The sequence below is a fragment of the Haliotis rubra genome, unplaced genomic scaffold (assembly GCF_003918875.1).
Source record: "Haliotis rubra isolate DU_JTF1 unplaced genomic scaffold, ASM391887v1 Scf1, whole genome shotgun sequence".
In the NCBI taxonomy this organism is placed as follows: Eukaryota; Metazoa; Mollusca; class Gastropoda; order Lepetellida; family Haliotidae; genus Haliotis; species Haliotis rubra.
In genome coordinates, this window is record NW_025764891.1 from 4,221,349 (window position 1) to 4,247,316 (window position 25,968).

The 25,968-nt window shown below is 41.3% G+C and overlaps 2 protein-coding genes across 5 annotated transcripts in view; one reads left to right on the forward strand and one right to left on the reverse strand.

The window, feature by feature from the left end:
• Positions 1–10,887, forward strand: part of LOC124272751 (tripartite motif-containing protein 2-like) — a 66,201-nt gene extending 55,314 nt beyond the window's left edge. For all 3 annotated transcript variants that reach the window (XM_046708122.1, XM_046708061.1, XM_046707987.1), the window contains exons 2-3: positions 1,541–3,766; positions 7,159–10,887. In XM_046708122.1, the coding sequence (XP_046564078.1) occupies positions 1,568–3,766; positions 7,159–7,311 (2,352 nt within the window). In that variant the 5' untranslated portion in view covers positions 1,541–1,567 and the 3' untranslated portion in view covers positions 7,312–10,887. The remainder of the gene's footprint in view (positions 1–1,540; positions 3,767–7,158) is intronic.
• A 5,675-nt stretch (positions 10,888–16,562) lies between these two features.
• The window catches only part of LOC124272950 (inverted formin-2-like), a 53,759-nt gene continuing 44,353 nt past the window's right edge, over positions 16,563–25,968 (reverse strand). For both annotated transcript variants that reach the window (XM_046708225.1, XM_046708275.1), the window contains exons 5-15: positions 25,580–25,758; positions 24,377–24,456; positions 23,513–24,138; positions 22,470–22,636; positions 22,208–22,372; positions 21,168–21,425; positions 20,346–20,527; positions 19,655–19,775; positions 19,308–19,472; positions 18,717–18,798; positions 16,563–18,532 (exon numbers count right to left, since the gene is read on the reverse strand). In XM_046708225.1, the coding sequence (XP_046564181.1) occupies positions 18,384–18,532; positions 18,717–18,798; positions 19,308–19,472; positions 19,655–19,775; positions 20,346–20,527; positions 21,168–21,425; positions 22,208–22,372; positions 22,470–22,636; positions 23,513–24,138; positions 24,377–24,456; positions 25,580–25,758 (2,174 nt within the window). In that variant the 3' untranslated portion in view covers positions 16,563–18,383. The remainder of the gene's footprint in view (positions 18,533–18,716; positions 18,799–19,307; positions 19,473–19,654; positions 19,776–20,345; positions 20,528–21,167; positions 21,426–22,207; positions 22,373–22,469; positions 22,637–23,512; positions 24,139–24,376; positions 24,457–25,579; positions 25,759–25,968) is intronic.

Consider the following 25,968-nt stretch of genomic DNA (forward strand, 5'->3'; position numbering starts at 1 on the left):
AACAACATTCATTCACTCATACCTCACTGGGGCGGTGGGGTAGCCTAATGGTTAAAGCGTTGGCTCGTCACGCCGAAGACCCGGGGTTTGAATCCCCATATGGGCACAATGTGTGAAGCCCATTTCTGGTGTCCCCCGCCTTGATGTTGCTGGAATATTGCTAAAAGCCAAACCAAACTCAGTCAGTCAGTCATACCTCACTCCTAACATGACATGGTAGTACATTAAGCTTGAGAGAAGCATCATCAATCATAGAAGCTAATGTAAGGTTACGAGTAATAGCTGAAATTTATTTTAAGTCAGATCCATCGCCTTTAGTAAAGGCCCCCCACTGAAGGAGGTAATTAGGTCCTTTGTTATGTTGGTGGGTCCGCACGGTGAAGGTATTTATCAGCTGTTGAAGGAAATCCTCACAGCACCTACAGCTACTTAACGTGGTTGTTTATCAACTTGACAAATAGACTAAAAAGAATTTCACCTCACTTGTAGGGTAAATTAAGATTATCTTGGTTGTCCGGAGATTACACTGTGAGGCCGATCTTAAGACTTGTTGTTGGAATAAGCGATGATCAATTGAGAGGTCCAGCTTCTACTTTGTTCTGGAAAACCTAATGGTTACATGGCTACATGGCTACATAGTTACAGTGTGCTGGCGGGAAATGAGTCTGGCGATGCATTGGGAGAACCAGACATTAACAGTATGGGGTAGATTTGCCAGCACCATTAGACCCCAATAAGTTCATATGATTTTCTTCCTTGTTTTTTTATGTGAGGGAGAAGAATTTTAGTCATGTTCTTTGATTGTTTTTGAACAATGTGCAATGAACATTAACTGTGGAGGATGTGTTTTCTTTGTGTTGAATAATAACAAAAAATGGTACTGTGAAATGAAACTTTGTTAATATTATGAAGATCTGCTGATCTTAGAGAATACAGAAAAGCTCATAATCCAGACTCCGTTATTCTGGAAATACCAACTTTCTGGACAAACCTGTTGAAAACATAAACTCAACTAGGGACATCAGTTTGAACCAATGATTAATCACTAGTCAGGATGATTTCATAAGGGAACAGAACCAGAGATCAACAAGGTTTCTTCTATAGTTTACGACAACATAGACCTTAGTGTTACATAATCACCTTGTCAGTTGCTGTTGCTTGGGCCATGACATGGTGGACATTTTAGCCCTGCTGTATTTCCCATTAAAATTTATACCTTTGTCCAGAAAGTAAATCTATCCGGAATGTGTTATCTTCAAGTCCACTTTATCTATAGGATGTGTTTGTCCTTTCAAAGGCAGGTCTGTTTTTGACATGAGGCCCATACCAAAGTGTGTATATTTTCATGACTGTATCTCAAGAGTGTTTTGTTTGTGGTTAACTTGAATTCTATTCAGAATTTCAGCCGTTAAAATTATCAGTCAGTTGGAATGCTTAACTGATGCAATTCTTTCAGCCTTTCATTCTTTTAGATAACAGTTCTGTCCTGAATTAATGTGATGATTTCTGTCATAATAAATGTCTTCGTATTTTGTTGCAGGCAGCCCTGCCAGATCCCGTCCCCATCATGGCTGACAACATATCTACAGTGCGGCCAGTTAGCATGCCCGTTGTTCGTCAGATCGACCGAGAACTGCTGAGTTGTGGAATCTGTCTCGAGAGATATAAAAATCCCAAAGTCCTTCCATGTTTGCATACATTCTGCGAAAAGTGTCTCAGTGATTACATTCCCCCCGAGAGCCTCTCTTTGACTTGTCCAATATGTCGCCAACAGTCCATACTCCCTCTAGATGGGGTCATTGCGCTTCAGACCAACTTCTTCATCACCAACTTAATGGATGTAGTGGGTATGCCCAACGTGTGTATGACATGTGGGGAAGCAAATGCTAGGCCTGTATCCAAGTGTTTAGATTGTGAAGAATATTTGTGTGAGAACTGTGTCCTTTGTCATTACGGTATGGAGTCCGAAATGAACCACACGGTCGTGAGTTTGGATGAACTGTCTGGCCCAGCTGACAGTGATGAGCCACAGCTGGTATGTCCAAATCATGACGGAAACGCTTTACCTTACTACTGCATCGAGTGTGAAACTGCCGTGTGCGAAGACTGCACGCGTGTCGAACATATCGGTCACAAACACATCTCGTTACAGGAGGCTATCCAGGACCACAAGAACAGCCTTCAGTCACTCATCTCTCAAGCTCGTTCACAAATCCCCAAGATTGAACATTCCATAACCTTAGTCACAGAAGTCTCTGAAGCTCTGGAGAGCAGATCCCGACGGACAGAAGATCGGATAACATTAGCATTTGATGAGTTGTCTCGTCTGTTGAATGAACGAAAGTCAACCCTGTTGTTGGAACTCGGGAAGGTCTACAGCACAAAGCAACAGACACTACTGGAGCAGCGGGAAACGGTGGAGAGCATCTTGGCTCGGATTAACAACTGCTGTGATTTCACAGAGGAGACTCTTCAGAATGGGAATGAAACAGAGATCCTTCTGGTGAAGAAAGAGATGTGTGAGAAGCTTCAGGAACTGGCCAACCTTCAGGTTCAGTTTCAGCCCGAGGAAAATGAGTTCCTGTCTTTCGATGAAAGCTGTTTCCATGCAGTTGGAAAGACCTTCTCTAACCTTGGTGCTATCCAGACAAACAGTGCAATAGCCTTTGAAACAACAGCATCGGGTGAAGGGTTGAAGCAGTGTTATGCTGGTAGGCCTACTGTCATCACAGTTACAACTAAGGATAGAAAGGGCGACCTGATCACTATCGGGTTTGCCAAAGTTCTTGTTGAGATCACTAGTCTGGATACTCAGGATAAGATGGTGCCAACCATTACTGATCACAGAAACGGAACATATGATTTGACTTTTACCATCAAGAGAGAAGGACAGTATAGTCTAGATATTATGCTGTTTAACCAGCATGTGAAGGGATCTCCATTCAAGATACGTTGTACCCTGGGGAGTGAGGAATCGGACCAACTAGGAAGCTCCTCAAAGATCCCCAGGACTAGTGTTGTGAAACAAAAAGGAACAAAGCGGCCATCAAGTTCAAGGTCACATGGGTCCAATCGCCGTAGCAACCTAATTGAAGATGACCTTCTTTTCAAGGTCGGAAGTAAAGGTCGAAACAAAGGCGAGTTTACAAATCCTCAGGGAGTGTGTTGTGCTGAAGGAAAGATTCTTGTTGCCGATAGCAACAATCAGGTTGTGCAGGTATTCTCCAATAAAGGGGAGTGCCAGCTGAGGTATGGGTCCCCTGGTAGAGTGGCAGGGAAGATGCAGAGGCCAACTGGTCTGGCTCTGACCAAGAATGGCAACTATCTGGTCGCTGACTATGATAACAAATGGGTGAGTGTCTTTACCCCCGATGGCAAGTACATCAACAAGTTGGGTACTGGGAAGTTGTTAGGACCAAAGGGTCTTGCTGTGGACAATAATGGCCACATTATTGTTGTGGACAATAAGGCCAGTACTGTTTTTGTCTTTCAATGCAACGGGAAGCTGCTGCACAAGTTTGGATCCCGAGGAAATGATGAGTGTCAGTTTGCAGGTCCCCATTACGTTGCTGTCAACAACAACAACGACATCATCATCTCTGACTTCCACAACCACTGCATCAAAGTGTTTGATTCAGAAGGATCTTTCTTGTTCAGTTTTGGTTCCAATGGGGAGGGCAATGGCCAGTTCAATGCCCCCACCGGTGTAGCTGTTGATGGAAATGGGAACATCCTCGTCGCAGACTGGGGCAACTCTAGAATACAGGTAAATGCCAGCAGTAGGGCCACACAAGTGTTGGTTTGATTGATAGATGAGCCTGAACAAAATGTTTTGAAAAAGTCAAAAGAAAAAAAATGTTTTGAAGCTATTTTCACAGTACATTTTTTTTACATTTTAACATAATTTTCTGAACTGTTCATAATAACATCCTTTACTCAATCATTTGAAATTGTCTTTAAATCATAAAAAAATCATATTTGCATATTGAGGCCTAGAAATTAAAAATAACATTGATTTGGGCCCCATTTAACAAAGTGATCTTAGCGCTTTATTCAAGGTGGTCTTAGTTCTAAGATAGCTGGGGTGGTGGGGTAGCCTAATGGTTAAAGCGTTGGCTCGTCACGCCGAAGACCCGGGTTTGAATCCCCACATGGGCACAATGTGTGAAGCCCATTTCTGGTGTCCCCCGCCGTGATGTTGCTGGAATTTTGCTAAAAGCGGCGTAAAACCAAACTCAGTCAGTCTAAGATAGCTTTGTGAAAAAGGACCCAAGGCTCAGATAAAGTTATAGGTGTCATGTTGTTTAATATGTAGTAGAGGTTTGACAAAATCTCAGGGTTTAGGTTGTTTAGTGGTTAAACTATTGGTGATAAGTTCTCTGTAGCATAGTGTAACAGGGCGTGGAGCCATCCCGCAGATGACATCCTTACCTTGTCAGCTTGCTGACAGGGTTAACCTCTTTGGTCATGTGGACAAGGCGTCTGACTTCGGATTAGAAGGTCCGTGGTTCGAATCCCAGCATGGGACTTGGAAATTTTATGGCTGCTACAATAGGAAGATCCTTAGTGGGGACCACGATTGTATTAAAGATGAAGTGATCCTCACTTACCCATTAAGATTAACTAAACAGTGCAATCTCATGCATTTCAAAAACTTTGTTGGGTGGTGGGGTAGTCATGTGGTTAAAATGTCCACAATACTTAGGTTTGATCCTTACCTGGTGAAGCCCATTTCTGGTTGCCTTGTTATGGTATTGCTGAAATACGTGGTATAAAACCATGTTCACTCAGAGCTTTTGTCCTGTGTACTGTGGTTAGATTAGTAGCAGCATCAAGAGCCCTCCACAGAGACTTCAGACTGTATTGGACAGTCCTATCAGTCTTACGGCAAGGAACCATATCATAAATCAGACATATTACGTTTCAAGGGTTATCAAATTCTTTGGCATCCATGATCAAACAAATGCAGACAGACAGTATTCCACTTATCTGAATGTTGACCATGCTCTCAAGTAGACATTTCTAACTGTTTCTTAACTACAATTGATGAAGATGTTCAAGTCCTCAAACAAATCTGAACTGAAGGACTGTTTGACAAGACAAGTCTCCTTATGGATGTTGACAAATGTCTGTTGTAGATAGGAATCCATATCACCTTGTAGTGTATAGGGGGCCTTGTCTTCTGTAATAATGTGCTATTGTTACGTCAGGTTTATCAAGATGATTGTCTAACGATATCTCCGACACTGAGTACACACTTCAGTCTTGACTGTGGAGAGGATAAGACCTATTGCCCTATTTGATCAATTATATTTATCAACATTCCTTCAAGGTTATCTTTCACCATGGTGGGTCAGAACAGGTCCCCAGCAACCCATGTTGGTCATGAGACCAAACTGTTCAGACTTGGTGACTTGGTTGTAAGCTTGTCAACTTGACAAGTGCCGTGGTTCTAATCCCCACAATATTAATCCCTGTATTATCTGATACTGACTGGATAACTTTAAGGCCATGGTCATATAGCTGAGATGATGTTAAACAGCAAGAAAACAAAAAAATGTTATGCTTGTGTGAGAAGTCATGTAGTATTTATGTCTTTGCACAGAGGTTCCCAGTTAGAATTGTCCCCATCAGACAATGCTTGTCAGCTGTAGCATGTCATCAGGTGAGACTTATTATATCTGATGATAACTGTTGCTCATAAACTTAAATAGTCGATTATTAACAGTCTGACTTCACAAAGTTGAAATGTATCTTAGCATGGTATTAAACAGCAGGCAAACAAACTAGGATCATCTTACCTCCTGTTAAGTCACTATGGACTGGATCTCAGGACCATGAAATATGCTGTTAGATCTTGATAAAACAGTCTTCATGATCAGGAAGTGTTAACAAGCGATCTTGATCTACTTGTGAGGAATCAATGGTCTCCTTGATTCACTTAATGTGATTTTATGATGCTTTGTGCAATATTTTGAATAAGTGAGTGAGCTGAGGTTAACACCGCTTTGAACAATATTCCAGTTATATCATAGGATGAAGGTCTCAGACATTAACCATTCTGGTAAAACCTGCAAGCATGGGTATGGTATGAAATACACAATGCCATTTTAGAAAGTGGTGAAATGTAACATATGTTATATTTGGGATTACACTTTCTTTGTAGAGTACAGATTCTAGTACTTTTGGGGGGGTTAAGTCCCATCCGGGATTCGAACCCACACCCTCAGAGTCAGGCACCTAATCACCAGCACACAAAGTCAGACGCCTAGACCGCTCAGCCAGCGCGGCTTCCACAAAAGTGCCTGACTCTGAGTGTGTGGGTTTGAATCCCAGATGGGACTCAACCTCAAGAAAGTACTAGAATCTGTACTTTACAAAGAAAGTGTAATCCCAAATATAACATATGTTACATGGGTATGGTGCTGAAAGCTGAGAAATATTTCTTTGGTGAACCATGATTCAGACTGACTGACTGACTGACAGAGTATGGTTTTACGCCGTTTTTAGCAATATTCCAACAATATCACGGCGGGGGGACACCAGAAATGGGCTTCACAAATTATACTCATGTGGGGAATCGAACCCGGGCCTTCGGCGTGACGAGCGAACGCTTTAACCACTAGGCTACCCCACCGCCCCCCATGATTCAGAACCCACAATGACCGGTGTTGGGCATGCCCAATTGTGCAACGCTACACAGTGAAATACGATGCTGTCAGGGGAGTCAGAGAAAGGCTTTTACCATCAAGGAAATAATTTCTCTGGTATAATGATTAAGTACAATACAAAGCTACCCCAGGGCTTCTTGTCTCAATAAAATACATCACTGGAACTTAAGTGACGTCGTAAGTAATTTTTAGTGCTTCACCCTGAATATGTTTCTAGCATAACACTTTCAAAAATTAGAGTTTTATCAAAATGACTCACATTACTTCAGGCTTTGATTCCACATCAAACTGATGATATAACTGAGTGAGTGAGTGAGTATAGCTTAACGCTGCATCAGCAATTTGCAGCTATTCACGGCGAATAGTAGAACTGAAATACTGTCCAAACCAGTGTTAAAAATATCACTGGTGTATTCAGGACAAGGATTCCTGCCCAATGAGATTGAATTTAATAATATGTAATAAATCTATAATTGTTTAATTTCAGGTATTTGACAGCTGTGGTTCCTTCCTGTCCTATGTGAACACCTCAGCCGACCCGTTGTATGGTCCCCAGGGTCTCGACATCACCAGCGATGGCCAGGTCGTTGTCGCCGACTCTGGCAACCATTGTATCAAGCTGTACAAGTACCTCCAGTAGATGGCCAGGTCGATAAACCTGGTTCAGGGCCAGACTATCATAGATCTGATAAAACCACAGTAGGGATGCTCTCAACTAACACATTCAGCACCAGGCTCAGAAGATGTGGTTACCAAAGTCTGGTTACCATTGTCTTGACATCACCAGCGATGGGCAGGTGGTTGTTGCCGATTCTGGAAAGCATTGTATCAACCAGATGCCCTGACCAGCAAGACCTGGTTCAGGGCAACGATCTAACAAAACTACAGTAGGGAAACCCTTGCTTTACAGCACATTCAGTACCAGACTCTGGGAACAGGTCAGAGGTTACAAGATTGAAAGCATTCTGCACCAGACTATGACATATTCCCAAGCCTACGAGAACTAGTTCATTGCCAGACCTAGTAACCATGACATCCAGGTCTATCAAGTAATGTCATACACAGCTGATACAACTCAAATACAACAAGACTTTCCCATATGCTTAGCCACTGTAGCCTGAGCATGCAGTACTCTCCAATGCTTGATGCCACTGTGGATCAGACTGAGCTACATCAAGGATCCCGATGTCCAATGTCCAGTGCCAGACTGCAGTATATATGAAAGGCCTGAATGACAATCCAATATGATCTGCCAGACCACAGAAACAGTGTTGTCTGGCCAACCAAGATGTCCCAAGTTCAGTACAAGACACAGTTTGCATCAGTGAACTATAGGTTGTGGTCAGCTTTCTGAATTATATTGCTGCTCATGCTGAAGAATGAAGTGATGTGGATGTTCTTCAATGGACATATTTCTCTGTGGATGTCTGGTCTTAGGGAACTTGCTGGTATCATAGGAATCAGAACAGACTGCTTTAGGTCAGCTGAATGGATACAAGGGTGTAGATGTATGTCACTTATCTGTGCATCACAAAACTTGGTGCCACCATATGGCTGAACTGAGAGATCCATAGCAAAATGAAGTGATATGCATGTTATGAACAAGAACCGTGATCTGGTTCCCTTGAAGATGGAATGCAGCCATGACAAGGGTCAAGTTGTAATGGATATATCCATCTGGATATACTATCAAGATATGTATCATATCACTACCATGTGTATACTATAGTCTTAGAATGTGGGATGTGTATCTATGAGGGATGACAATATTCCGTTCTTGAACATCATTTTCAGTTAAACTTGCATCTGTGCAACCTAGGATGTCGACATTGTCAGTCGGATGTCTTTCTGAACTTGATAGAATTGCTCTTCCTGAAGGATGAGCTTCAGAAATGCCGAGTTCTGAAATACAAGTCCTTTTCTCTGAACATGGAGACTTTAGTGTTTATGTGAGTTGTGATAAAACTGTAGATGAAGATTCATATATGGACCAATCCAGACCCAACACCACACACTGTTTTGAGTGAACTGACTGACATGTGTGATGCATTACTGGCCAGGACTGTGACTAGAATGTTGTCAGACATGATTCATATCATCCTTCTCATAGGATTTTGAGAGTCTTGTTCCACTGAATGATTTCATTGAGCCAGACATATCCGAGACAAGAAATTGGCATAGCCCTGCTTTGAGAAACAAGGTCACATGTCTGCTCTTCACCAGCAGATATACGGTTGTGCAGACTTTCTCATCACCAGAACCTGAAATCTCATCTGCCCCAGAGATTCTAGGATGACTAGAGCAACCAGATCCATGATGTTTTTGTATCTTTCTCGGGAGAGTGCAGCAGCTCTCTCTAAACACTCAGATGTACCAGGAACAACTGTAGGATCTCTTTGGGAACAATGGAGATCTCCTTAAGAACACAGTAGGATCTCCATGAGAACACTGCAAATATTCTGGGAACACTGTAGGATCTTGAAAACACTGCAAATATACCTGGAACACTGTAGGATCTCCTTGAGAACACTGCAAATATCCTCAGGACACTGCAGATCTGCTTTAAAGCACTTTAAAATCTCCCAAGAAAGCATAGGATATCTTTGGGACTTCTGCCAATGCAGCCTGGAAACATTGTTCGATCTACTGGAACACACCCACCTCTTCATGAACATATATTCCGTTGTTTGTACCTAGAACCTCTGTGATCTACAGCTGCCTTGTAGGCATACAGCCTACAGACCAATTAAACAGTGGTATGACATTATATAATATTTGCAGAAAAACTTATTTTCTGTGAATATGACAGGTTCACTAGCATCAGGACAGTACATCTTACGGTGGAAACTAAGATCTCAATTCTGCATCTGTAGAAATCTTACTTCGACCTCATAGACTTAGTGACTGGGACCACATCTTTAATCAGACCTCAGTTCCACGCAGCGATATTTGTACTGGGATGATCGTAGCACCATATTTAAAAGTAGACTGATGGCAATCCACATACTGCTAAGATTTCTTTTTGGGGAGAACAAAAACTGTCTTCTTGGGGCTGGGCCTTGGATGCTGTTCCACAAAACAATCTTTATTCCAAGGTGATCCATCCAAGTTGATCTAGTCATAAGGCAGTCTTATCACTGTTGTGGAATGGAATCAAAGTGAAACAAAAAGTTTCCGTTTGTTTCATTGTAACTTTTCTTATAGCAAAACCAGAGAACAAGTCACTTAATGTTTCTTTGAAAAATGACATTTCTTTAAATTACATTCTGTACATTTGTACATCATCAGGGCCCTATTGTATACCAATAAGGCCCATGATGAGCATTTTAAATTTAAGATAAGCTACATTCAGTGTAAGCGCCAGTGTCTATGTAACATCACTGTGCTAAAGTTTAATTGTTACTTCTTGAACAGGGTGCCGTTGTACAAAGGGACCTTAGGGCTAAGGTGATCGTAAGTCCCATTCCTTAACACAGACTTACGACTGTTGTAGCACTAAGGTTGTTTTGTACAGGCACCCTGTTGGTGATTTCCGCCTTGACCTGTTGCAGCCTAAAGCAAAGTGTGTGATGCAATTTCTTCCCATCCGCAGCAAATAATGATATTATTGTACACCTTTATTGTACTTTGTACATGCATCGTTGTACATTGCATACATTAATTCATGTACCTTGTATACAAGCGTTGATGTACATTGTGTATATGCATTGTTGTACATTGTATACATGCATTGTTGTGTCAGCAAGTGTGCATATGTTGAGATATCCTTTCAGTGTTTTTGCAATACCTAAAGCTATCATTGATACTGATGTTGTAACTATGACACTATCCTGAGCAAATGTGTGTGTAAATGGACAAAAATGAAAAAAAAAGAACTCTGATTTTGTAGTTTTGCCTAACAGTTTTGTACACCATTACATGAGACACCCACAGACATCATGTGACTTCTCACAGCTTTCAACCGCGGTTTATGATGCAGTGGATGAATGGGAAAAGGGAGATAACTCTGTATTAAATCTGAACCCATACCTCTGATAACACATCAAATATGTATCTAGGAGGTTGCTAGGCAGGACGTATTCAAAATAACATCTTGTTATGAATAAACAATGTTACAAACCAGATTTCATCAGATTAGATCTGTGATTGTGATTATACACCAGTCTCACTTTCAAATGGTTGTGTGAAGGATGCTACCATAAAGAATACAACAATATGTTTTCAACTCTTTTTTTTTATTGACCAGGGTAAATTTGTTGGTTTTTAAATTTATGAAGTCATCAGAAATATCCGATCTCATCAATGATGTACATTTGAAAACATTGTTCAAATTCTCAAATGTCTTTACAGTGCTATACTGACTCTCTTAAAAGCTCTCATAGATGGAACAATTGACATTTTACTAGTGCTTCAATGAGTTAATGTCTCACAATGCTCAAAATAGGAACAGAAGATTTATATCTCTTATTAATGAAAAACTCAGATTTTTTTCCCACCAGTGTTATCTTAGACAATAGTTCATTTTGAGTTAATGAATATGCAAATTACCAAAGACTACACTAGTTTTGCTTCCATGAGCCTATGCAGAAAACAAACACACTCACTTTACAAGCAGTGGCACAAACATCTGTACATTAAAATTCCTCCTGATATTTTGTAGTGAATTTTGGTGCCAAGTGCCTGTGCTTCAGCCCACCATTGTAGATTCTGTGACAGTATTTGAGCCAAGCAGGTCTCCTAGACAGCAGTCTGGGAGTTGTTGGGAACCTTTTTCTGTGATAATGAGTCACATAGACAACTGGGTGCCGTTGTACAAAACAACCTTAGCGCAAAGGCTACCTTAAGTCTATGTTAAAGTATGGGAGTTACGGTCACCTTAGCGCTAAGATCGCTTTGTACAACGGCACCCTGGAACAAGTTCAGGACCAGTCAATTCTGCCATATTGGCATGACAGGGTAACTGTAGTAATATGAAAGAACAGGGAGTCCTTGACCTCTTTTGTGTAGTATATAACACCAACCGACCCTTAGTTATTACAGGGGTTGGCATAGTTAGAATGGGGTGGGGTTACTGAAAATGAAGACGTCTTCAAAGGGAAGATCGGGTGAATATACATGGGATGTAGGTTTCTTTAATAAAATACATCCAGTTTGATTGTTCATTTATGATATAGAAGTTGTAGCAGTTTTGGAGAGAGTCTCATAGGGTCACTGGAAAAACAGGAGTAAAATATACAACTTTGGGGATGACTGTCAAAAAGTGAGTCTAAATTTAATAATGGAATTCTTCTTGTATGCTTGGGGTCAGGCTGGAAAGTCAGGTCAAGTGATTGAATTATTGGGTAGGGTCATGAACAAGTTATTGTAAAGCTAAAAGTTGAATATATTACAATTTTCACCTAACAAGATACTTTGATGATATGTATCTTGGTATACTCATGGCTGAAAGATCTTTGTCCTTCCCCTCATACATATGAGTCGAATGCAGTATTTGTGATCTCCATTTGATGGCAGATGGATGTAAACAATAGGTGTTGTCTATGTGTAGGTTGTATATCAGTGTAAGTCGGTGTATAAGCAGGAACCGTCACTGACAATGAGACCTGTGGGTTGTATATCAGTGTAAGTCGGTGTATAAGCAGGAACCGTCACTGACAATGAGACCTGTGGGTTGTATATCAGTGTAAGTCGGTGTATAAGCCGGAACCGTCACTGACAATGAGACCTGTGGGTTGTATATCAGTGTAAGTCGGTGTATAAGCAGGAACCGTCAGTGACAATGAGACCTGTGTTTTTGTAGATGTGTCTTGACTGAGCATGCTGAATTGTGATACAGTCTTGCTGAGTGTTCTGTTGAATGTTCCAGTGAATGGGAAACGTGAAGCAATTATGGTATATATGCAAGGAGAAGAGCCTTTGAGTCTTGTGCTGTCAGCATTTTTTGTTGGGTTTTCAGATTTTGATAGTAAAATTTGGGTTGGTAGGTAGAAAAAAATATAAAAAATACCATGAATGGTACAGGATTTCTTAAAATTATAAGTAGAATTTGGACTGGTAAATTGACTAAAAATGTTAATATTTATTGATGGAAATATTTATTTTGTAGTTCTATAATATTTTTAAGTGATCTTTGATCTTTACCCAAAGCGGTATAATTTCTTTTAACATTTTATTTATTCTGTTACCATTTTTATATTTTTTTATTTCATCTCTACTGATATAGGTGTGCAAGATGTGTGTACTGTAGGATGTGAAACACACTTAAGTGAGTTATGTTCGACTTCCTCCCCATGAAAAGTTGGATGCTAAGGCTTGCATATTCTTTTGGATATTATTATAAAATGTCAACAAAAAACAATGCATGATTTAATTCAGATATATTCTTCGCTCCCAATTCTAACAGAGTTTGAGGTAATTAACTCCTGATTAGTACTTAAGGTCAGTTTTATGTTCATAAATATACTAAATTTTCAATGTTCGACTTTTAGAAAGAGATATCTGTGAAATATGTGACTCAAGATTCCAACTGATCTACTGTCTTATCCTTTGACTGTGCCAGGCCTGGCAGGTTATGGAATCTTCCTTGTTTTTGTTATAATCTTTGGTCTGAGAGCACTGACACACTGTGATATGAACGAAAAGATGTTTGAAGTAGCCTTCAGCTTAACTGTTTGAATTTGTTGATCAGATTGAAACAGTTTTATTGTTTAGCTTTAGTGAATAGATACTGTATGTACTCAAATGTAGGGCAGTGGGGTTGCCATTGTCACGCAGAAGACCTGGGTTTGATTCCCCACATGGGTACAGTGCCTGAAGCCCATTTCTGGTGTCCCCTGCCCCAATATTGCTGGAATATTGCTAAAAGTGGCGTAAAACCCAACTCAATCACTCACTACTCTAGTGAAGCTTAATTACCAAATTCGTGCTGAGTGAAAATATGATGCCATTTGTCCCTTATGTTGCTTACATAGAGGATTTAGGTCCTTACTTATAAACCAGATAATGAATAAGTATCCATTTACTGGGCCTTGCTGTCATGGTCACTAGCCCTGAATATGGATGTTTATCAACAGGTTTTCCACGCTGCTGCTGTTCTATGAAACACTTGAATCATTCCATGTTGAAACGTTTATTTCGTATTACCTCTGTGAATGATATTATGTATATTCTGTGCCATATACACATGTTATGTACTCAATATGTCTGAAACTGTGAAAGTATCTGTGCTTGACTTGTAATTACTGTTGTCATGGTAACGAGATGATGGTGTGATTGCCAGTGAAGATATCTGCACAATGTTGCATTGCTGATTAAATTAACCCATTGATGCTACATGGTGTTGTTTTCATTTGCTTATACATTAACTAAATGAATATTGTTGAAGGATTGCCAAGGTGATTTGTTAAATTGGCTTCTACAATACAGCCCTTTCAGATATGGTGACATATTATAGGGATTGTTCACATTATTCATTCGTTCGTTCGTTCGTTCGTTCGTTATTTATTTATTTATTTATTTATTTATTTATTTATTTATTTATTTATTTATTTTTTGTTTGTTTTGTTTTGTTTATTTATGTATTTGTGTATTTTTGTTTTGTTTCTTTATTAAAACAACAAGAATATTTGACATGAATCTGCAAAATGAAAAGAAAAAATAATGAACAAAATATTATATGGATCATTAATATTTTGTTGTGTGCTCAGGATTCACTTGGAAATATACTACTTTTCTCCTCCGCCAGTACACCCGTCAGTTCAACACTAAACAACCTCCTCATTCACGACAGCTGTTAACGCTCTCCTCACAATTCGTGTCAAGTAGCATGCAGGCCTGCATCGAAGCATTCGTATAATCTACATTTTCCCCCCAGTGTTATTAAAATGCTACAAACTTTTTATAACATTTTGAAAGATGCCTTCTTCACTAATAGACAATGACATCAAAAATCACTTTCACATAATATAATGGTGGAATCGATATACGTAATTATTCAAAGAAAGAAACAGTTGTTTTTTTTCAAAGATAGATGGTAGAAATGCCTCACTCAAGTGCGACCCGCCATTATTTATTGGTGATTTGCGCACATTACCGTTGTCTCATGAAAACAGTCACGGCAGGGATTGAGTGCAACCTATGCTTTTTGTAAGGGATCCAAGGTCAGGCTCGGGTGATGCATGTCATCGTCATCAAATTTGTGTAGATCACACCCTGGCCAGGGGTAGCCTAAAGAAGCGTTCGCTCGTCACGCCGAAGACCCGGGTTCGAATCCCCACATGGGTACAATGTGTAGAGCCCATTTTTGGTGTCCCCCATCGTGATGTTGCTAGAATATTGTCAAAATGGCGTAAAACTAAACTCAATCACTCGTCTGGTCAGGTAAATTATAACGCGACGTTAACTACCTTAACCCTACGACTGTCGTAAATCGACGTTAACTATCTTAACCCTACGACTGTCGTAAATTGACGTTTACTACCTTAACCCTACGACTGTAGTAAATTGACGTTAACTACCTTAACCCTACGACTGTCGTAAATCAACCTTAAACATACGACTGTCGTAAATCAACGTTAACTACCTTAACCCTACGACTGTCGTAAATTGACTTTAATTACCTTAACCCTACGACTGTCGTAAATTGACGTTAAGGTAAGTTTGTTACGATCACCGTGAGATCGCTTTGTACAAATGCTCAAAATTCCATCAGATCTATTGAGCTCCACAAATAAACAATGTGAGTGAGTTGGGTTTTACGCCGCGTTTAGCAATATTTCAGCAATATCACGGCGGGGAACACAAGAAATGGGCTTCAAACATTGTACCCATGTAGGAAATCGAACCCGGGTCTTCAGTGTACCGAGTGGACGCTTTAACCGTTTGGCTATCCCACCGCCCCTTGGGATTCGAACCAATCACAATAGGTTCCTTATGCGCCTGAATGATATGGTCCCCAGTCTGCGCGACCTTAGATATGTATGTGTGTTTTGACGATGATAGGACGCTCGGAAATAAACATTAATTTGTTTTACTTTCATGAATATCAATTTGAGCTACATTCCTCACTAATCCCGTTGAATATTCCTAATGTAATTTACAAATAACTAACTGAAGAGAAATAAGAACTTTTATTAACACAATCTGTACATATTGCAGTCAATAGAGATTCACAACTTTACCAAGCATACGTCATCAAAATCACGTGCTCATTACCACACATACATCACAGTTAGCTGAGACTGGCACATTCAGAACATCGGCTACCACCATATACACCAGATTATAATACCGATGTATGCCGAATGAGACAGCTGCATATCAGCAAGTATTTACACAAGCCATAAAAACAGCGTAAAATAGAATAAACTGAAAGCCACATGGAAGATATTTTTGTGCACATTGAAACAATTCAATTGATTGATACACGAATATATATCTAAACATCTAGTCCTACATTCGTTGCAATTCGCCCCTTTTCGTAACATGCGAGGAGCAGTCGGCTTGTTCCGGCATGGCACGAGCGGTCATGAATGCCGAGTGAAGCTATACCTTCAAACAGAAGAAACATCATACTCTTCGAGGAACACAACATTTGAAAAAGGACTTACGAATACAACACGCAAACCCAGGCAAGACGTCTCAATACCAATCATACACATGCATAGTCTTTTGGCTCTCATTACAGAAAGAAGACTCCCTCACCTGTGTGACACACGTCATCGTATCGCGTAGATGGATGCTCATGCTGTTGGTCACTGGATTGTCAGGTCGAGACAGACCGCCGCCATATAGCTGGAATATTGCTGAGCGCGGCGTTAAAAAGCAAACAAACTGACTGACTGACTGACTGAGTTTGGTTTTACGCCGCTTTTAGCAATATTCCAGCAACATCACGGCGGGGGAAACCAGAAATGGGCTTCACACATTGTACCCATGTGGGGATTCGAACCCGGGTCTTCGGCGTGACGAGCCAACGCTTTAACCACTAGGCTATCCCACCCCCCTGCAAACAAACAGAATGAAGACATCCATTGTTACATCAAAATTTAGAACCTTTTATACTAACGGTGGCTATGTTTGTGCAAGAGAATTTTCATGATTAGAATTAATTCCATTTTTTAGTTCTCATTTCAGCTTATAAAAATATATAATTGAAATATGTAATAACATTCACTTGTAGCAAAGAGATAGCTGGTGAAGCCCATTTACGAACTGTAATATTTACATTATATTATTTGTTGCATAACGAAACTAGAATGGAGAAAAAAATACACTTGAAAACAGAAAATGGCCTACATACAGTTAACATCGCTTTACTGGCATACACTAGAGTTTTTCAGTTTTGATTTGAGCCCAAGTACGTGTACATGTTTACAATAAGGTATAGAGTGTTGTACATTATTATCTGAGCTAATTGGAATTGGGAGAGAACCAATATTCCATTAACATATTACCCATTTCTAAATTCTGGAGAATATCATTGGTGTGCCCTATATAATCAATCCGAATGGATCCAACCTGTGAATTGACTTCAATGTTAGTAATATGTATATCCGCAATGCATAATCAACTTATATACATCGACTGGGGTTATATTGGGCAATATAGCTTCGATATTTCTCTGTGTTGTTATCTACTCCCTATCGTTGTAAAGACGTAGTGCACGTCGCGGACACGTGGGCCGGGCAGGGAGACACGATACCGACACCTAACGGTATTTTATTATTTTTTTTATTTGATTAATCACCCATTGCTGAACGCTGTGGGTGACTTCCATCGCCAACAACCACACATATTATGACTTCATGATAATCTGGCGATTATGATGGGACCCTTATAACCCCCAACCAGGTGTCAGTGAACATTGAAAGCACACTGATCATTTGATCAAGTTATTAATGTATAAGCACTTACTTGCACAATACGTATACAGCGCTAAATATATTATTTATTATTATGTTCTACAGAATAAAATAAAATGCAACAGAAGGAGGCTGGGCGGTCCTAGCACAGTCAAGCTGGTAAGGGTGATACTATTATTATCAGGCTCATTGAGGAACATGCATTTTAAGTATCTTGCAGAAGGAACATCGATGGGCAGATTGAAGTACATTGTATCGGGATCGGCTGGCTTTAAACTATGAGACTAACATCGGTGTTGTCAAAATTACAAGTGAAGCAGAGTTTGGATGAGTGCGGCGTTCTCTTGAATCTTGCCATCTGATGAGGTCTTTGTAGAATCGCCGGCGTATCCTTGAAGTATTGCCACGGGTAGACCTCATTGGTCAAATCCAGCGAGGCTATCCTTCATTTTGGACTAGAAGATTATGTAATATAGATTGATCTTAGGACAATTGAACTTGCCCTTGGAGATTTTAATAATTCTTGGACAAATTCAATGCTGACGGACAATGCTGCTGTTGGTTGAATCGGAGAATGCTCGTATCCTGAAACGCTCACGATGACAAGATGGCGATTAAAGGGGACACACAGACAGACGGAAATCGTGTTCACACTTGACCTGGAAATTTCGCTAATACCTGCAGCTCACAAGAACCATCTCGTTGTTGACATCTGAGATCTAATCCTTTATGTTTTAGAGAGACAGGTTCATGCCTGGTCGAGACACGTGACAGCCTCTTCCCATATATGGTCTTATCAGATGTCACGTGGTGACCCTACACAGACGCACAAGCGGGAATACAGATTATGCTACAACTGGCTTGTCTCGATGGCTGTGATGGCCATGTTGGTTTTACGTTTGAGGGACAACCTCCTAAGCACTTTGCCGCGTCTGATTTCGTTGACGAGATCGTCCACAATCTTCTTCTTCTCATCCACGGAACCCTCTCGTGTACCACCTGCAACATTCCAGTTTAACATTTCTACAACACCAACAACACAGGTAGGTTTATCAAACAGTGATGATAACCATCGGTGGCACTCATCTCAAACACATGTAAAGGCAAGACGGTTTAGTCAATTGTATTTTGAGTTAATAATTGTTTTCTGATAAACGAAACTTCAATAAGAAGGGTTACTCACTTCTCCTTCTGTCGACCATTTCTTGCTGCGCCTTCTTCCTCTTCTCCGCCCTTTCGGCCTGCAACTTCCTCGTCTCCAGCTCCTGTGCAAATAGACACGGAAGTGAGGGAGTGTGAGGATTTTTGCCGCCCTTTTCAATATTGCAGTACATCATGGCAATGTACCATCACCAGGGCTATGCTTAATGTACATGGAAAATTCTTGGAACAACTAACCTGTTGATGAGCCAAGCTTTATTTAGAAGGCAATATCAGTCCCGACTGTGTATGTGCATATGTGTGTGTGTGTGTGTTACAGTCTCCCTTTTTTAAAGAACAGTATGCATACGGTCACTGTGACCGTTTTCAGATAAATCGTATCAAGTGTCTTTGACATATCCTTCTTGGGTTAGGGTATAAACGAACCTCTTCAAACTATAACCTCGAGGGTGACATGGACCTTTCATATGACTGGTTTCTGTGTCTAAGCAAAACTCCAGAGCTATTGAGGAGATATACATGCTATCTCGGACTGTCCACATTCAGACTAAAAAATACAGCTCTGACAAGCAGTGGGCTGTTTAAGGAACGTTCATCCCTGGTTGCCACCTACCTGCTCAGTCTGCTTGACCATGTCACAAAACTCGCGGAAGGATTGCAGGAACTCGTCCAGCTGAAACGTCTTCTCGTTTTCACAGAAGTGGTTGGCCAGCCTCACTGATAGTTTAGTGAGGCGGTCGAGACCCTCCTCCACATCGCCCAGGTCGGACTCCGCCTCCTGTGGAAGAAGAATGAAACTCATGGGGTGTTCATCATTAGAAAAGACATACTAGTACTCTTTATAAAATTGGGACTATTTTTCTTTCGATAGGTTATGTCCCCTCCAGGATTCGAACCCTCATTCTCAGAATCAGGATAATTGTATATTAAGAGGCTTATATCTGAACTTTAAGAACTAACCTCTAGGAAGACCTTGAACTTGGATTTGACCTCTTCATCCACATCTTCCAGTTGCCTCTGTAGTTTCTTAATGCCGATCTTGATCTGGTTGAACTCTGCCTTTAAGGTGGTAAGACTGAACCTGGAAAATGGGAACGAGCATCACAAGTCATGAAAAAGCAAAATACATTCAAAGGGTAGAAGCGACTGAAGTAGTTGTAATTGAGCATAGGAAAAATATAAAAAATTCTTTTAAGTCTTTCCTGTTGTCCCCCGATCGCAACTATTTATTTTTCTACCGCTATCGTTAACATCAGATAGTAAATGTTTGTAGGCCTCTAGTGGAGCAAACAATACTAGCTGTCACAATCCTCATTCATAGACATTCGTTCCAATTTCAGTAGCCTCGGGGTCGCCCTGGGTTAAAATACACGATGTTACACTGTCACGTCATGACTGGAACCTAACATTTGTCACGATCATTTCCCCGGGTCTGCCAGCAATATGCCTTTTCTCAAAGGTTTCAATAAGGTTGTACACGTATGGGAGCGCATTAAGAACTTTCCTCAGACATGAAACGTATAACCGGCACGTATAACGTTTTTAAGGCAAGGGAAGTAACTGACTATAGAAGCAACTTTCTACTCCATAGCTGTGTTAGACTAAACCACGGACCTGCACTTACTAAACTCACTCTGGTTTTTGTATTTACCTTGAAGATTTTTGTAGATTCTCAAGTAAATCATCCACAAACTTTAGAGAGTCTTTGTTTTTCTGCGCAACCTCCTCCACGATGAAATGTAACAACGTCATCCGCGGAACGTGCGACTTCGTCATCACCAACTTGTTGAGGGAACTTATTCGGAAGGCCACGGCGTTACCAGAGTTGCTCTTCTGTTAACATAATATATTTGAAATTATAAATTTTTAAGCTTTCAATCATTTTCAAAAATATTTCTTCCTTAGTATATACCCATGGACAAAGCCTCTTTAATTTTCTAAATTCTTTTAGACTGACGAGAGTGCTAAGAGTTTCTGGACAAATGGGTTTCCAGAATATAATGGGATGAGTTTTTACACATTCAGTTCCAACAAATTCAGGCAAACCTATAAACATGCGACACGCACACATACACTCGACACGCACACATACACTCACGTATACAAATAAACACTTAACATGGTACATATTTAACGTACATGTCATACGTGTTTTGCACACATTTCAGCAACATTGCTAAATATATCTCTGTCAACAAAGAGTTGGACTGACTTAGTTACTGTTGCCATAGTTACAGTTGGTTTCGGCTATATACTGTTTCGCAGTGATATAAATGTGTTCATATTACATGATCTCAATTGGATGTTCTATATTATTTCTTGTTCCTATCTCTTGTTTATATCATCTCTTGTTCGTTTTGCCACTTCCGAATAAATCAGCTCCCGTAAGTCGCCTCTTATGACAAGCATAGGTTGCTGACGACCAATTCCAACCCGGATCTTCACGATGGAATGGTTTCTTAAGGTTACCTACATTGTTGATGAAGTTGCCGGCGTGGAGGACGTAACGAAGGAAGCTCTTGAGGGACTTGTTGTCGATGAGGCTGCGACAGATGGAGTTGAGAAGCTGGATGTTGGGCCTGATGCCGCCCAGATGGGAGTTGAAGTCCGCCTTGAGCAGCATCCCCTCGACACGCACCTTGTAGTCGGACACGTTGACCAGCTGATGGAAGAACTTCTCAGCGCTACCAAGGCGTGTGATGTCGCCCTCGAAGTGCTGGATGGTGTCGATCTGGTATAAAGGTTACCACGGTTACTTCAATCTTAAATCCAGATGTTTATTGCATGACAGTTTTGCGCTTTGTTTAACGTACTCAGCAATATTCCACTTGTATGATGGTGGTCTGTAATTTATCGATTCTGGACCAGACAATCCAGTAACTGACTTCACGAGGACCGATCTATAATGTTTGGATGCAATGCTTTGCATCTGATCACACGATCCCGTTAGTCGCCTCTCACTACAAACCTGAGTTGACGAAGATCACTTAAATTAATTTTAAATAAAACAACACAGACGTAAATACTAGTAGTGCATACTGTAGAATGTAGTATCGATCTTTCCCAAATGTTTCGCCGCCCTATGGAAGGAGTTCAGTTCAGCTAACAATTTCATTAACGTTTCACAGCTATCTTGCCTCTTGAGCCCAATGGTTAATCGAGACTGGTTATTCTCTGGCGTTAATGTGGATGTCTTATTGAAATTCAACTGCCTTACAATGTTATGGCTGGATGAGACCGTGAAGAAAATAGCGGCTATACAAGTCTCTTTTAATTATATACTTGACAAAACTAGTTAGGGATATATGTAAATTTTGAAATTATGAATAAGTGACACACTGATAAAATATCAATCATAAAATACCAATATCCCTAACTTATTTTGTCCAGTATATTTTATGCATGAGATATGTCTTAAAATACGTATTCATTGTATTGATCGTACTTCAGACATTGACTTTTCTCAAGCAGTAGTATTCAACTACTCGTAAACAGTTTAAACTGTCAGCATACCTCATCCTGAGACGGGAGTATTTTCAGCAGACCTTTTAGTTTCTCAGACCCAAACGCTCGAGAGTCACATTTCTTGACGAGATCAATAATGGCGTCGTTGGACTTCCGGAACTGCTTGAGGAAGATGTTGACGTTCATACTTCTTTTAGGATCAAGGAGAGTTATCTGGGGACAGGTAAACATATTGGACTTAATATCCGAGAAACCAAACAACAAAACTGAAGAACCACAGTGAACTAAAGACAGAGGTGGGAGGAGGTACCTCTAAGCTTGTGGACGGCCTTCTCATGATGACCTTGTCCTCCGGCTTGAGGTCAGAGGTTGAGTTTTGAGAGGTGAAGGTCTTCTGTGCGAACAGTTCCTCGAGCTTGCTGTATTCTACAGGAACCTGGTCCTTCATCTTGGACACATCGCCCCAGATGCTGGTCTCTGTGAACATGAGCGGATCTCAGGGGTTAATATATAACGTGAATAACATGAACAGGTGTCACAGTGATCCCCTCCCGCACCGATGCTGAGACACCCCCAAAACGACCGTTCTGTCTAACGTTAACGGCATGACAACGCTCATTCTGTCTACACCACATTCTGTTGCAATTGTCAAGAATGTAAACCTTGTTTCGTCGGAACACATCCCCTGCTCAAATATGATTGGCCCAGCGCTGCCGCTCGACGTCATGCATAATGTAACAGTTCGACAATCGTGGTATAACACATGAACGTCGGGCATGCAGGTTCCATATGTGCAGCTCATGACGAATCGTATATCTGTGAAGCATATCTCAAATTATAGAGGCACTTTGACCACGGTTTCGAAACGGTCTTGAGCACCAGTTTTTGATCAAATGGACGTCTTTCACCAACGTTATTTGCCTATCGATATTGTGACTGAAATCTGCTACTTACTGACTGTGCAAACGTTAATTATAAGAGCTTGTGCCACAATGGTTTGTCTTCTAACATGCCAATCGCACGAAGGCGTTTCTGAAGTGACAGACGCAGCATGTAAAAAACGCTTCCCCGCCGTATAGAGTTGATAGAGTAAACAACCACAAACTGACGAAGGCGTTTCACTGTAATAAACGCTTTCGATTTTACCCAAACTGACCATGTCCACATGCACATTATGAAAAGCGCTTGCACGAAATTGTAAATGGGATAATCCTTTTTAAAAAAGTTGGTTCGAAAATAATATCACCCCATAAATGAATATCCCCTACTTTAGTTCAATAGTATACTTTAATAAAGTCTTTGTTTAACATATATATTAGCCTTCATTACATTATCAACAGAACATGAACCTACTTGGTACACTTGCGGGAGTCAACTTGTTCCAGGCAAGAGTCTTCATCTTGCACTGCGGTTCAGGAGTTTTGATGAGGTCGACCTGAGGAATTGGAGCAAGATTCTGTCGGGATACATTTGACGCAGGTAGAGGTGGAGGAACTCCTGGCATACCAGGGGGTGGTGGTGGTGCAGGTGGACCACCTGGAGGGGGTGGGGGAGGAGGAGGTGCACCCCCTGGGAGTGGAGGCGGTGGAGGGGCCCCGCCAGGTGGTGGTGGAGGAGGAGGAGGTGGAGGCGCACCACCTGGGGGTGGTGGAGGCGGTGGGGGGGGGTGGCGGTGCTCCTCCAGGTGGAGGTGGTGGGGGTGGGGTATACCTCCAGGGGGTGGAGGTGGTGGCGGTATAGCCCCGGTGGGTGGAGTAGAGGCCGGTGGGGGTCCGGACTGGCTGTCGACATGCTGCTGTCTGAGTATTGCACTTCTCCGCTGGAGACCTCGGGATGAGATTACTTCCTCTGTCTGTACTTCCTTGTCACATTTCTTGCCGGCGGACTTGAGCGTTCCTCCCGCCAACAGAGCCTCGGCCTCGACTGCATTTTCAACGGCTTGGGTAACAAGCTTCTCTGCAAGGATCCACGTGGCCTCACTGTTGAGCAACAAGGGGAGGTTACTCGTCTACTACTATAGTGAGACAATATTGCCCTTAAAACACCTACACTATTGGGGCAATATTCAAAAACTTAACAAAATATTTCTTATTTTTTGAAACAATATATATTATTCGATTGATGTAAGGTGTGTAATATCATTAAAATGGGTCATATCTATATCAATCATCATCATCATCATCATCACCACCACCACCACAACCTATCTGATCTTACCTCTGTGGTGATGTGTGGTCTATCTGGTATAGGCTGTATAGGATCGCCAGTAGGGAAGCACCGAGGGGCGTGTCCTGCACCTGTACAAAGAAGAAACGTATATTCAACCAAAATACTTCTAAGTTAGAGGACGCCATGTTTGATCTGGTAGCCCTGATTCGTACAGACGCATGTACATCTATCTGAGTCGCCGTCAACAAACGCTACAGGTATCCCCCGACAGAATCCCTAGTTCTCATAACGTAACATAAAGGACGACGAGTGAGTATTCGGTGGTCACTTTGTGGGTCTCAGCGTTCCTTGACACCATGGATAGGTACTCATAATATCACCTACTTGTTTGCTTTATATGTTGCCTTTGTTTCAGCAATATTCCAGCTAAATTACATCAGCCTGTGAATAATCATGTCTGGACCAGACAATCAAGTGACTGAAATTGAGAGCAAACGATCCACGCTGTTGAGGTTCAAGGACGTGTAATCAAACGTCACTTAGCCTGACCTCCGACCCACCGGCCTCCTACGACCTGGTGACCAGTTCTAACCCGGAATGGTCATGGTTGTATATTCCTGATCTATACTCGGTGATCGATGCTCACGATGACGATCACTGGATTGTCTGGTCCAAATTCGATCATTTACAGACCGCCGCCATATATCTGGAATAGTGCTGAATACAGGTATTTAAACAACAAACAAATAAACAAAATGTGGTATGCCTTATCATAACCGACAGCGGCATATAATATCATTCACTCACTGTCATCCGTATGCATTTTCCTGTGTTGGTCATAATCTAAACCACAAAACAATAATACAGTAACTGTCACACATCATTTGTCGCCAGGAAAGCACACTGATGTTGTTTTTGAAACCTCTTGCGTCTGTTGAAGCATTATCCGAAAAGCCGGTCTTTCCTAAAAGTTTCATTAGACCGACAGGTCAACAACCAGTTTTTGGACAGTGCTCTGAGAGGCATGGTGTAATAATCGTCTTTCAAGGCGCAAGCGACATCTGGGAGCGTAAATTATTCACATGACTTAGAGTCGATCCTAAGCATTTCATGCCTGTTACGAGGGTGGTTTTAAGTCAACGAACGTCATATAATGGATTTAGTATTGGGCAAGCTGAAAAACAGTGTTAAAGTTGTCTGTCTGTCTCTCTTTCTTTTTTCTTTGTGGGGGATTTGACAGCGAGGTCTAACCTTATTGTAGACAGCCTTGAACAGGTCGTCGTGCTTTCTGAGGTCGACAGTGGTGTTGTTCATCTCCTCGAGGGCTTCAGCATCAGCAGTCAGCTCTTCCTCAAACACATCACACTGGACGTGGAGGTCCTCGTCCTCGTCGGCGCGAATGGTGTTGATGACGTCGAGGATGTTGAGGGCTGAGGGGGGAGATGGAAACCATTTTACCAAATGGGAAAAGTTTCTCTAAGACTGAACCCGTTAATAATCGACGTATCTATAATTCCTGCCAGGTGTGTCATCATAAGATAAATGACGCGTAAGGATTCTAAACGTAGATAAGTGTGATACAATCACACGTACCGAGCGTGTCTCGTGGTTAGGTGTATTAATACACAAGGTGTGTACGC